This window comes from Coenobita brevimanus, chromosome 96 (genome assembly GCF_032717465.1).
Source record: "Coenobita brevimanus isolate Jiangsu-jjx chromosome 96, ASM3271746v2, whole genome shotgun sequence".
In the NCBI taxonomy this organism is placed as follows: Eukaryota; Metazoa; Arthropoda; class Malacostraca; order Decapoda; family Coenobitidae; genus Coenobita; species Coenobita brevimanus.
The window spans coordinates 17,539,191-17,552,518 of record NC_137049.1 but is presented as its reverse complement, the minus strand read 5'-3'; the positions used below and the strand labels follow the sequence as shown (position 1 = coordinate 17,552,518).

General features: G+C 43.6%; 1 protein-coding gene across 1 annotated transcript in view; it reads left to right on the top strand.

The window, feature by feature from the left end:
* LOC145413473 (uncharacterized) overlaps nt 1-13,328 on the top strand; it is a 364,910-nt gene that overhangs the window by 63,638 nt on the left and 287,944 nt on the right. The window contains exon 4 of the mRNA XM_080283171.1: nt 9,524-9,659. Coding sequence (XP_080139297.1) covers nt 9,524-9,659 — 136 coding nt within the window. The remainder of the gene's footprint in view (nt 1-9,523; nt 9,660-13,328) is intronic.

Here is a 13,328-nt window from a genome sequence, read left to right as displayed (position 1 = left end):
AGGCCAGGGACTTGTTGTAAGAACCCAGAATGTTTCATATTGTACTGTATTTTCCATACAAACCTCTAAAACCTCATTTCACTCTTTTATGTCCCTTATTGGTGTGAATAGGGTCGTAGGTGCTATGCTTATGCAGTAGGGAGGTGTTTTTCTGAGTTAGGCTAGGTTAGGGTTCATAAGTATCAGTTCAGGAGGCAGGGACTTGTTGTAAGTACCCAGAATGTTTAATATTGTATAAAATCACCTCTAAAACCTCTTTCTTGTTCTTTTGCATTTTTTTCATTCTTTTATGTCCCTTATTGGTGTGATTTGGGTCTTAAATAGGTGCTGTGCATGTCCAGAGGGAGTTGTATAGGTGTTTTTCTGAGTCAGGGTAGGTTAGGGTCCATAAGTACAAGTCCAGGAGGTTATAACCCACTATCCGGATGGAACCACTTTCTGGACATGCCTGTGGCTCTATTACAACGGATAGTGGGGGAATGACTGTATATGTACAACTTCATAAACCATTGAATTCTCCATGTAAAATTTCATAGAGTTAGTTTAGGTTATGTTTGAGCATGTAGGACCGAACAACTCCTCTTAGATAGCAAACTGAGTTCGGTAATCCCTCAGAAATGCCGACCTCTCATATGTAGCGAACTTTCGGTTATAGCGACCTACCACTCCTCCCAATTAGTTCGTTATAACGAGGGTTTACTGTATTACTAAACCGTAATAATGAAGACTTTACTAACATTGACACATAGACTGATCTGCTTGATGAGGCATGAAGTTGAGTTCCGAGGGTGGGAGTTGTGGTTAGTTACCACTTGCCCCCTCACTGCTCCCTGCCACCACTGTTGAGTCCCGCACACCGCCATTTCCCAATGCCTTAACATCAGAGCCCTCAAAATCCAGTGGGAGTTCATCAGGCTCACCAGTATCATGAATAGGTGACTGAGGAGATGCAAATGCATGTGATGACTTGCCACTGGGTCTCGCGAAACTCTCATTAAAATTCTTAGACTCCTTGCAGAGGAACATTCCTTTGCGTTATGAAACTGCTATTCGCGAAAATATATTTTGCAAAATTAGTGAGTGCACTGTTATAGCATTGTTGCTTATATACAATTTGCCTCTTCTGAGACCAAATACCAGAATTGGCAAAGTATCGAGAAAAATGACAAAATTAGCGATGCATCAGTTCAGTGAATCATTTTGGATACAACAGTACACACAGTTTTTGTATCGAGGCAAAGATGCACTTGACAGGTTGGTGATGATTGGCTGAATGCGTCATGTCCAAATAACATCGTTGTATTTCAGATAATTACTGGGTTTTGAATCACATTGCCGGTAATTATTTGAAATACAATGATGTTATTCAGACATATTGCATTCAGCCAATTATCATCAACATGTCAGGTTCATCTTTGCCACAGTTAGAAAAACTGAGTGTAGGACAGGACTGGTGGATAGTTAGGAAGGAGGTGAAGAGGGTAACATTAAAGCAAAGAAATCATTTCCATGTCTTCCAACACCCCTTCCATCATTATTATTATTATTATTATTATTATGTAGGATATTGACAGAAGAAATATGTGCAGCATGTGATGTGGTGTGTGGAAGGAAGAGAAGACGGAGGGGGGTGCAAGGAACAGCGTGGTGGACTGAAGAGGTGAAACAGGCTGTGGCACAAAAGAAGAAAGCATACAATGAATGGATGAGAAATAGGGGCGTGGAAGAAGTTGAGAGGCGGAAGAGAGAGTTATATGTAGAAAGAAAGAGAGAGGTGAAAAGATTAGTAAGAGAGAGTAAGAAGAGAGTGGATGAGGAATTTGGAAGGAATTTAAGTGTAAAGTGGAGGGACTGTAAGAAAATGTTCTGGAAAGAGGTGAAAAGAGTAAGACAGGGTGGAAGTGAAGTTAGCAGGGGAGTGAAAGATAAAAATGGTAGATTACTAGTGGAAAAGGGAGAAGAAGTGAGCAGATGGAGAGAACACTTTAAGGAATTGTTGAACGTAGAGGATGGAAGTAATGCGAGTATAAGTGGCTGGGAGAAGGAGGGAGGTGAGAAGACAGGAAGAAATCAGTAGGATACAAGTTGTGGAAGCAATGAAGAAAGTTAAATCGGGGAAAGCCCCAGGAATTGATGGAGTGTGTGGTGAAATGCTGAAGCATGGGGGAGAGATAGTAGTAGAATGGATGTGGAAGATGTGCAGATTGGCCTGGGAGGAAGGTAGAGTCCCGGAGGATTGGAAGTCAGGTATAATTATTCCCTTGTACAAAGGAAAAGGGGAAAAAGAAGTGTGTGGTAATCATAGGGGCATTTGTCTTCTTAGTATAATAGGAAAAGTGTATGGTAGGATACTTATTGACAGAGTTAGAGAAAGAACAGAGAAATTAGTTGGAGAAGAACAGGGAGACTTTAGGAAGGGAAGAGGTTGTGTAGATCAGATATTCATTCTTAGATCTTTAGTGGAAAAGTTTCTAGAGAAGGGAAAGAAGTTGTATGCGGCTTTCATGGATTTGGAGAAAGCATGTGACAGGGTGGATAGACAAGGATTGTGGAAAGTGTTAAGAATATATGGAGTAGATGGGAAGTTGTTGAATGCTGTGAAGAGTATGTACGATGGTGTGAAGGCTGCAGTGCATGTGGATGGTGAACTAAGTGAATTTTTCTCTTTGAAAGTTGGGTTGAAACAGGGATGTGTCATGTCTCCATGGTTGTTCAATCTGTACATGGATGGGGTAATAAAAGAGGTATAAGGTAGGGTAGTGGATGTTGGAGTGGCCCTGGTGAGAGAGGATAGTGTTTGGAAACTCCCTGTACTGTTGTTTGTAGATGATACTGTGTTGCTGAGTGAAGACAAAGGGGAGCTGCAAGGCTTGGTGGATGAGTTTGAGAGAGTGTGTAAGAAACGGAATCTAAAGGTGAATGTAGGGAAGAGTAAAGTGATGGTCTTTGAGAGAGGTGAAGTCAGTGAATGTACAGCGAGGTTGGATGGTGAGGAATTGGAAAATGTGAGTACGTTTAAGTACTTGGGTAGTGTGATGAGTAAGGATGGAGGTTTGGAGGATGAAGTGCTTGAAAGGGTACAGCAGGGAAGAAAGGTTGCTGGTTCTTTGAAAGCAGTGATAAAAAACAGGGAAGTGAGCATGGAAGTGAAAAAGTTACTACATGACAGTATTGTGATACCAACTCTAATGTACAGAAGTGAAGCTTGGACGTTGCTGGAAGGACACAAGTCAAGAGTGAGAGCAGTGGAAATGAGTTGTTTAAGAGGAGCCTGTGGAGTCACATGGAGAGACAGGCTGACGAATGAGGATGTAAAGGAGCGTTGTGGTGTTGATGTGGATGTGATAGGAAGCGTTATGAGGAACACACTGAGGTGGTTTGGCCATGTGGATAGGATGGAGGGTGAAAGACTGACGAAGAAAGTGTATGTGAGTGAGGTGGAGGGGGGAAGAGGGAGGGGGAGGCCAAGGATGAGATGGAGGGATGGGGTGGAGAGGTATATGAGAGAGGGAGGTGTGAGTTGGGAGCAGGGCAGTGAGATGGCGGGGGACAGGGCGACTTGGAGGCGATTTGTTTGTGGCTACCCCAAAGGGGATTGAGGCGTCTGGCAATAGATAGATTTTTTATTTATTTATATTTTTGGTAGGTGGGGGCACTCACCATCCAGTCACTCATTGTAGTGCTGCGTGCTGCTTTCAAGTGACTGCCCTTTCCTCTCTTTCTTCCTTCTTCCCCTCCTCTTCTGTCTTTCTTTCCTTCATTCTTTCCTCTTCCTTCTGTCTACAGGTGACTTTACACTGAGTGACCAACCAAATGGTTTTCTGTACACCAGGAAACCATTTACTATGCTGGATGGTAACCATATAACCTCATTATGATGCCTGGTTGTTGTAGTGGGTAGTTAAGGAGCTTCTGTCGGATTGAGCTGGGCAGGTTTATATCTCAGGGGTGGTTGGAGTTTATTGCTCATGTAATGCCACTCAGGGATGAGTGTGGCTGGTTGCTCTCATCTTAAATGTCAGGATGAACTTCCTTTGCCCTTGGCTCCTATGCTTCATATGGGGTAACAGAGGATTGGATGATGAATGAATGATGAATGATTGTTTATTTTTTCTTTCAGTCTAGGCACAGGCTTTCTTTTGGCTCAACAGTCCTTCTGTGTACCATATATCTCCACATGTTGCCAGTTTGGTTCTAACACCACCCTCCATATTGAATACATACTAGGACTGTCCCACACAAGACTGATGTATTGGCATTAGCAGGGATATTGCTGCAGCATATTGGCAAGTCTTATAGTAGATTGTGAAAGTCTACTTTAACAAAATTCATTCATCCATCCATCCATCATCCAATCCTACATTGCCCTGAGAGGGGCGTAGGAGCCCGGGGCTAGGCAGTTGGTCTCGACATTTAAGATGAGAGTGCCAAACCTTTTAAAATGTTCCCTTCCCTGATTGGGATTTGAAACTGTCCGTTAGGACTGCCGATCACCTCTCTACCAACTTAGCATTATTCAAGTTTTGTTGTCAGTGATATATAAATACAGTAGATGTTTGATTCAACAAACACCAGTATAGCGAAAGCCCGAGATTGTGGAAGAATTTTAAAAAAATGTTTCCCCCCATTTATAGGAAAATTTCTGTAAAACTGAGATAAAGTCTCAAAAGGGAATTCCGTTCTGAAAATCACCAAATTACCGGAAAAAGTTCCATAAATCTTGCGCGTCTTCGACCTCATAGTGTTCTGCTCCACTGGGCAGCGGTGCAGTGTTGCTACACATCCCCGCCAATCCACTTGGGTAGTGGTAACGGCAGGGAGTGGGAGACGTTGCGCGACCCAGTCATTATTCATGTGATCACCCTACTGTTACCAATAACTCCACGTGTGTGTAGCTTCGCCTTCATACTGCGGCCTTATTTTTTTTCTCTCTCTCTCCCCAGTGAACCAGAACTTTTATGAACCATGCCTAAGGTTCAGAAAAAGAAGGGGATGGTGAGGATTTTTCTTGCTCAGAAATTGGAAATAATTGAGAAAATGAAGTGCAGAGTAAGCTCAGGGGCAGTGATGGAGGATTATGGGATAAAGAAAACTCAAGTGTATGACCAATGCAAACACAAGGACGAAATCAAGAAATTAACATTGCAACCAGAGGTGGGTGCTAGTGTTTGTGAAAAATCTAAAATGTTGGAAAGGCAGTCTCTGAAAAAAACAAATTTTGAAAAATTGGACAAAGTGGTGTACGGCTGGTGCAAGCAGCAGAGAGCTCAGGGCTTGCCTGTGTGAGGGTCTGAGATAAGGAGTACTGCACTGAAGTTTGCTGAGAAACTCAGAATCGAGGACTTTGTGGCTAGTGGTAGGTGGATAACAAGATTTTATAGGCGACATGACATTACACACTGAAAAATTGTGAGTGAGAATTGCAGTGCTGACTTTGAAAGTGCTCGGCCTTTTGTTGAGGAACTAAAGAAGATTAAAAGGGAAACAGTCCTTCAGGACTGGCAAATTTATAATGCTTATGAAACTGGGCTTTTTTTTGGAAAGCCCTGCCTAACACCACACGTGCCAAGAAAAGCCAGTCCAGTGTGCCAGGCCACAAGCAGAGCAGATCACGAGTGTCTCTGCTGTTGTGCGGAAATGCTGATGCTTCACAGCAACTGAGGCCAATGGTGGTGGGCAATGTGAAGCAACCACGTGCAGTGAGGCCCATCATGAAGAGTTTGCTAGTGGACTATGACAGCAATACCAAGGCTTGGTTCACAGGCAGGATAACTAAGTCTTGGTTTTTTTACTGCTTTGTGGCCTCAGTCAAAGGGTACCAGATGAGGGAGCACAGTGTGCTGCCAGGTGAGGTTAGGACTTTGTTGTTGCTGGACCAGGCCCCAGCCTATCCCCTAGACGAAGTACTGACCACCCATGATGTGAAAATCAAGGCCATATTCCTTCCTGCCGACCCAACTTCCATCCTGCAGCACATGGACCAGGGGATCATCAACACTTTCAAGCAGCATTACAGGAGGCTGATGCTGGACGACATTCTGGTGGAAGAGATGGATCCAGAGGAAGGACAGGACACCAGAGGGCAGAGCAGTGTTGAGGCATGGAAGAAATATAACATCTGTCTATCTATCTATTGCCAGACACCTCAATCCCCTTTGGGGTGGCCACAAACAAATCGCCTCCAAGTCGCCCTGTCCCCCACAATTTCACTGCCCTGCTCCCAACTCACACTCCCCTCTCTCATATACCTCTCCACCCCATCCCTCCATCTCATCCTTGGCCTCCCCCTCCCTCTTCCCCCCTCCACCTCACTCACATACACTCTCTTCGTCAGTCTTTCACCCTCCATCCTCTCCACATGGCCAAACCACCTCAGTGTGTTCCTCATAATGCTTCCTATCACATCCACATCCACACCACAACGCTCCTTTATATCCTCATTCGTCAGCCTGTCTCTCCATGTGACTCCACAGGCTCCTCTTAAATAACTCATTTCCACTGCTCTCACTCTTGACTTGTGTCCTTCCAACAACGTCCAAGCTTCACTTCCATACGTTAGAGTTGGTATCACAATACTGTCATGTAGTAACTTTTTCACTTCCATGCTCACTTCCCTGTTTCTTATCACTGCTTTCAAAGAACCAGCAACCTTTCTTCCCTGCTGTACCCTTTCAAGCACTTCATCCTCCAAACCTCCATCCTTACTCATCACACTACCCAAGTACTTAAACATACTCACATTTTCCAATTCCTCACCATCCAACCTCGCTGTACATTCACTGACTTCACCTCCCTCAAAGACCATCACTTTACTCTTCCCTACATTCACCTTTAGATTCCGTTTCTTACACACACTCCCAAACTCATCCACCATGCCTTGCAGCTCCCCTTCGTCTTCACTCAACAACACAGTATCATCTGCAAACAACAGTACAGGGAGTTTCCAAACACTATCCTCTCTCACCAGGACCACTACAACATCCACTACCCTACCTTGTACCTCTTTTATTACCCCATCCATGTACAGATTGAACAACCATGGAGACATGACACATCCCTGTTTCAACCTAACTTTCAAAGAGAAAAATTCACTTAGTTCACCATCCACACGCACTGCAGCCTTTGCACCATCGTACATACTCTTCACAGCATTCAACAACTTCCCATCTACTCCATATATTCTTAATGCTTTCCACAATCCTTGTCTATCCACCCTGTCATATGCTTTCTCCAAATCCATGAAAGCCGCATACAACTTCTTTCCCTTCTCTAGAAACTTTTCCACTAAAGATCTAAGAATGAATATCTGATCTACACAACCTCTTCCCTTCCTAAAGCCTCCCTGTTCTTCTCCAACTAATTTCTCTGTTCTTTCTCTAACTCTGTCAGTAAGTATCCTACCATACACTTTTCCTATTATACTAAGAAGACAAATGCCCCTATGATTACCACACACTTCTTTTTCCCCTTTTCCTTTATACAAGGGAATAATTATACCTGACTTCCAATCCTCCGGGACTCTACCATCCTCCCAGGCCAATCTGCACATCTTCCACATCCATTCTACTACTATCTCTCCCCCATGCTTCAGCATTTCACCACACACTCCATCAATTCCTGGGGCTTTCCCTGATTTAACTTTTTTCATTGCATCCACAACTTCTATCCTACTGATTTCTTCCTGTCTTCTTACCTCCCTCCTCCTCCCAGCCATTCCCCAGCCACTTATACTCGCATTACTTCCATCCTCTATGTTCAACAATTCCTTAAAGTGTTTTCTCCATCTGCTCACTTTTTCTCCCTCCTCCACTAGTAATCTACCATTTTTATCTTTCACTCCCCTGCTAACTTCACTTCCACCCTGTCTTACTCTTGTCACCTCTTTCCAGAACATTTTCTTACAGTCCCTCCACTTTACACTCAAATTCCTTCCAAATTCCCCATCCACTCTCTTCTTACTCTTTCTTACTAATCTTTTCACCTCTCTCTTTCTTTCTACATATAACTTTCTCTTCCGCCTCTCAGCTTCTTCCATGCCCCTATTTCTCATCCATTCATTGTATGCTTTCTTCTTTTGTGCCACAGCCTGTCTCACCTCTTCAGTCCACCACACTGTTCCTTGCACCCCCCTCCGTCTTCTCTTCCTTCCACACACCACATGCATGCCATTATGTTGAACATCAGGAAGGCATGGGACCTTGTGGCGACAAGGACACCTATTCATGGGTGGAATGTGATATTTGGCCAGAGAGAGCACATGCAGCAGCAACAGGACGAAGCAGCAAATTTTGAGGGCTTCACTGCAGAGGAGTGCAGGGACGCCTCTCGCTGAGCAGGTGAGGCTGAAGGGGGCATGGAGGACATCCATGAATGGATGGATATGGATGCCAGTGACCCTGGCTACCATATCCAGTCCGAAGAGGAAATTGTAGAGGAAGTGACTGCAGAGGAGTTTGTGAGGAGTCTACTTGCAAGGTCGGACTATCCCAAGCCAGCGATAGTGTTGACACACTTCTGGATATCCTCATCGACAGTAATCGTGAGGATCTCCAAGTTTTTTACCCTCATCTGAGGGAAATGAGGACCAGAATTAGGAAGATTCAGAGGGAGATGTATGCCCCAAAGCAGACCAAGATTGACGACTTCTTCAAGTCACCACTACCACGTAAACCTAAGGAGAGGAAGGACAGTTGCACATCGGACATTTCCTTGCCATCCACCTCTAGCCTCCCCTCAGCTGAATCTCATGTCTCCCTGCCCTCAACCTCTGTCCAAGGGATGCCTATACCACACCAACACCATCCCTGATGCACCCCAGCCCCTTTGTCACCCAAGCACCACCTCCAGTGCTTGTGGAGGGTGGCTCTGACAGTGACTAAACCACCCCCAGGCCTGACACAGGTTTAGGGGGGGGCCATTATGGCTACTTGTGTCAGGCATATTTTTGCAACAAGTGCAGAAACCCTACTTTTGGAGGTTAACCTTATTGTATTTTACTCTCCTTGTTTACTGTACTACAGTACTGAATTTGGTATGCTACTATTCTCACCTTATTCATTGTGTGTGCATATTTTATTACTAAGTACTGTATGTATCACTGTAAACATGTACACAGTAGTGCATTTAAGTGTGGGTATTATTTGTGGGTTCAGACTGTGGTGGGTAGCATTGAGAGTTAACATAGTTTGCTAGGTTTTGGTGTGCATTGTCAGGAACTTGGCCTTCAGGGATTAAGCAGAAAGTTTCTCATAATACCAGAAAAATTTCCTTCATATGGAGCCTTGGTAACAGAACTCGATTTTGCAGAAAATTCGATAAAATGGATTAGGAGTTGGCAGATTTAGTTCGTTAAATCGAACATCTACTGTATTAAGATTTCATTTAAGTGCACTTGAATTTTCAATGAAAACTTAATGTCAGAATGTTGATACCAGTAGTCACATTGTACTAAGAGTATGTAATTTTTTGTGAAACTCTGTCCAGTATCATGGTGATACTTAATCTTTGGTACTGTATATTGTAGGGCATGGTTCCAAATGTGAGGTGTGTGGGCTGTGGCTGTCATCACATACAGTACGGAGGAGACACATCTTGGCTCGTCATGTCAAGGAGCGCAGTAACACCTGTGACATATGTGGCAAGGCATTTGTTTTTAAATTGTGAGTATTTAAATATCTGAGGTTATTTTAATTGTGATCTTGAGTTCTACCAGTACCACAGAAACATCTTTTCCCTGAAATTTCCTTGCACATCTTGGTAGTAACTCTGAGTACACAAGTCACTTATAATGTAAATGTGCTTGGCGGTTTTCAAACTTGACAGTGATTTGGTGTCAGAGAGGGACATCACAACTACATATCTCTGTCTGTAACCAGATGCCAAAATCCTGGAGGGGATGGCCATGAACAAATCACCTTTACTTTGTCCTTCATCATTGGGCAACCTTTCTTTATCTCATATAACTCATATTTCATATAGCTACTGTCCCTCCCTACTCCTTCCTTGCACCTCATGCTCAGTCTTTCTCTTCCCCTGTCTCCTTATTCACATACATTCCTAGTCAAACTCTTCATTTACTCCAAAGTACCAAGCAATTCTCGGACAGCAAGGAATTTGAAGAGCATATTGATGTAGATGGAAATATTCCTGAAAGTTTTAGGAAAATACCCTGAGGTGGGTGACCAGGCAGTGCACCTTGCAGACTGGAGAGTCCTCCTACACTTGACATCTCTACATTGGTGATAGACTTTGAGGAGCAGGTAGTTGTTACACCACAGGGCATTCCAGGTGGGAAATCCAGCCCTAACAACATGAGTGCAGTCTATAGACTACAGTGGGATAATAATGTGTGTTGCACCACATTTCAGTGAAAGTTGGAAACTGACATCAGCTTCCTTAACCCCTATGTGCTGTCATTGTTTTGAGGCTGGTGCACTTTCACTGCAGGCATTTTCCCGAAAATAGCGTGTTTTCAAACCATCGTATCTGGAAAGTACAGTAAGACCTCACTATAACGGCCTAATTAAGGCCCAAGCCACTCCGAAAAATGCGAAATTCTGACAAAAGCGACATCCGGACTTCCCCCTGCTAACTCGGGCTTTTTCCGATGCATCAGACATTAGTCCGGATAGCATGAATGGTTTTAAAACTGTTTTGACTATCATTGTGATACTGTACTGTGTTATAACTTCTCTACATTATATAATAGTACTGTACTGTATACTGACAAACATGTCTTTTATTTGCCTTATTGTGGTGAATGTAGCTGAAGTGGTCAGGCAGTCCAGACTGCTTCTGGCTTTATCAGACTTTTTCCGATATATAGGAATTTAGTCCGGTAGCTCCTAGATTCCGATATAAGCAAATTCCAGTCTATTGAAGTCCATTATATTGAGGTTTTACTGTATAGCAGTTAAGGATACAAATTAGAATTCAAATTATTCACCAGCTCTTCTTTTTGTGAATGAAAGCATCCCAAGGTCTGCACTTGGTTGCTTAGAAGAGTAAGCACGTTAAAAAGATCAACTTAGGTGTGAAGCGGGATTTCTATGTGCATGTGCACACGGCCCCTATTTGTGATAACACTTACTTTAATACTGCACTCATGTTCAGTAGCACTGATTCTATTTGTTTTTTATATCACATTTATAGTTTATATCACATATTTTGCATATCAATTTCAGGGCCAAGAAAAATTCAAAAGTTCAACCCAAAACATTTTCTGCAGTGCAAGTTTGGTTTTCTTTCAATATTGCATGGGTGACTCAGATATTTTCAAACTCAGCTTCATGTATCAGTTTTGAAAATTCATTATCACTTGTAAAATACAGACAAACAAACACATCACTTGCACATCAAGTAGCCTTTCCTTGGATAGAGGCTTGGCAGGGGTGGATGAGGCTGTGGCCGCGGGCGGCAGGGACGGAATTGGACGCGGAGGAACCTGAAGACATTGGCTTACACCTGGCACAGGTTTGGGACAGATTGACTCATGGTCGTGTGCAATGGCAGGAGTCTCTTGCGTACCTTTGGTGACGAGATCAAATGGCGGCCGGTTCAAATGATGGTAGGAATACATTTGTAGCTCCTGCCGTCACCTGGTGGTCCCGGGCCATTCATTTTGCCATGGTATATGCCGCTTCCCAGTGGGTGGGGGTTATGAGAGGGGAGGTCAGCTGCCTGACCATCCACAAGCACTTAACCCTTAGACTTACCAGTGACGACCTGGGTCTTCATGCGTTTGTCAACCTCTGACGTCAGTATGACGACTTTGCCTGTCATCCGATGTAATCTCTAAAGAAATATTTAGGGAGTCGTCATTTTTGTTGGATGACGGGCAAAAGTGGGCGGGGCAAAGACTGCTACAGCTGGTGCGTGCTTGCTCACTTGGTTTGCTTGGTTCAGTGTGGTGTGAGGTTCCTCACTGGTACTGTAGGATGTACACCTCTTGACCTCCTGCCAAATATTTATGCTCCTTTTTCTCGTGTATATGTGCAGCATTATTATTTAAGAAAATACAACAAATAATGCATTATTGGAAAGGAAATTTATTCTGCTATGTATTGAAGCAAAAAGTATTATTACGTCTTGAATATTTTTCTTTTGGCCAATATTTTTATAAAGGACAGTGTAAGGCTTTAGCATGTCAGCAAACTTCTACTCACTTTTTTTGCATTTTATTTTATATATATTGCCTTTTTGGACAAAGTACGACAGAGCAAACCTCTTCATCTTCAAAGTGAGACCAAAGTGGCCTTTCTATGATGAATGGTAACTTTCCCACGAGTGTTAGAAGTAAAATATCTCTACGCAACTGCTCTGAAAGCTCTTCAGCGAGAGTTACGTGCACAGCCAGAATTTACACTCCTCCCTTCATGGGATAGGGTTAAGAGACAGTGAGAGGGCAGTCCTGGACTATATAAGTGACTGGCCGTTGTTCTAGGACAAGCCACTTGCAGGAACATGAAGTCTAAGGCTGTATCCACACTGAATGCTTGCTGGTGTGAGTGGGTGTAGGTGGGAGATTTTCATCACCAAAACCCATACAACCATCCCCACAGGACTCAGGCAGATGCAGGCAAGTACTTACGTTGGTTAGAGTGATGTAAAACTCCTGCCCACTCCAGCAAGCATTTGTTGTTGACGTGACCTAAAAGATCAAGAAGGTATAGCAGCAAGGGTAAGGTGATTGCCCTCAAAGCAGGGCCCAGTTGACATGGTTGTCCTGAAAAAGAGGGTCTCCTACACAGAGTCTGAGAGTGGAAGAATGACCACTGTTGGGGTCAGAGTAAGTCCAGGCCAACAGAAGTAAGGAGTCAGAGAAAAAAAAAAATACAGGTTCTCTCTTCAGAAGTAAGGAGGCTGAAGAAGACATTGCTCCAGGAGGAAGCAAATAACCAACCTATGCAACCAGTTTTTGAACCCCACAAGAAATCCTCAGGTTTCAGTAGGAGGGACAGGCCATAAGGAAATAGGAAATCACAGCATGTCATGCTATTGGAGAATCTCCTCCAGGCTTACACCCTGCCAAGGGTTGTAACCCACCACCACCACGATCCTGCCTGCAGAAAGGCAAAAACAGACTGCAAGGAGGCCTTGACACCCTGGGGATGGAAGAAAGTTAAAGCTTATAAGAAGGGTTGTCATCTAATACCTAGATTGCCAAGGCCACCCTTTGGGCCTCGTCAATCCACGTGAAAGACTTGGAATTTCTGGATGGAGCAGGTATCGCAAAAACTGATGACCGCAGCAAAAAGGCCGACAAGTGCTTGCTTAACTTTGTGGATTATATTTAAGGTGGAATATACATTCCAAAATCTAAATTGATT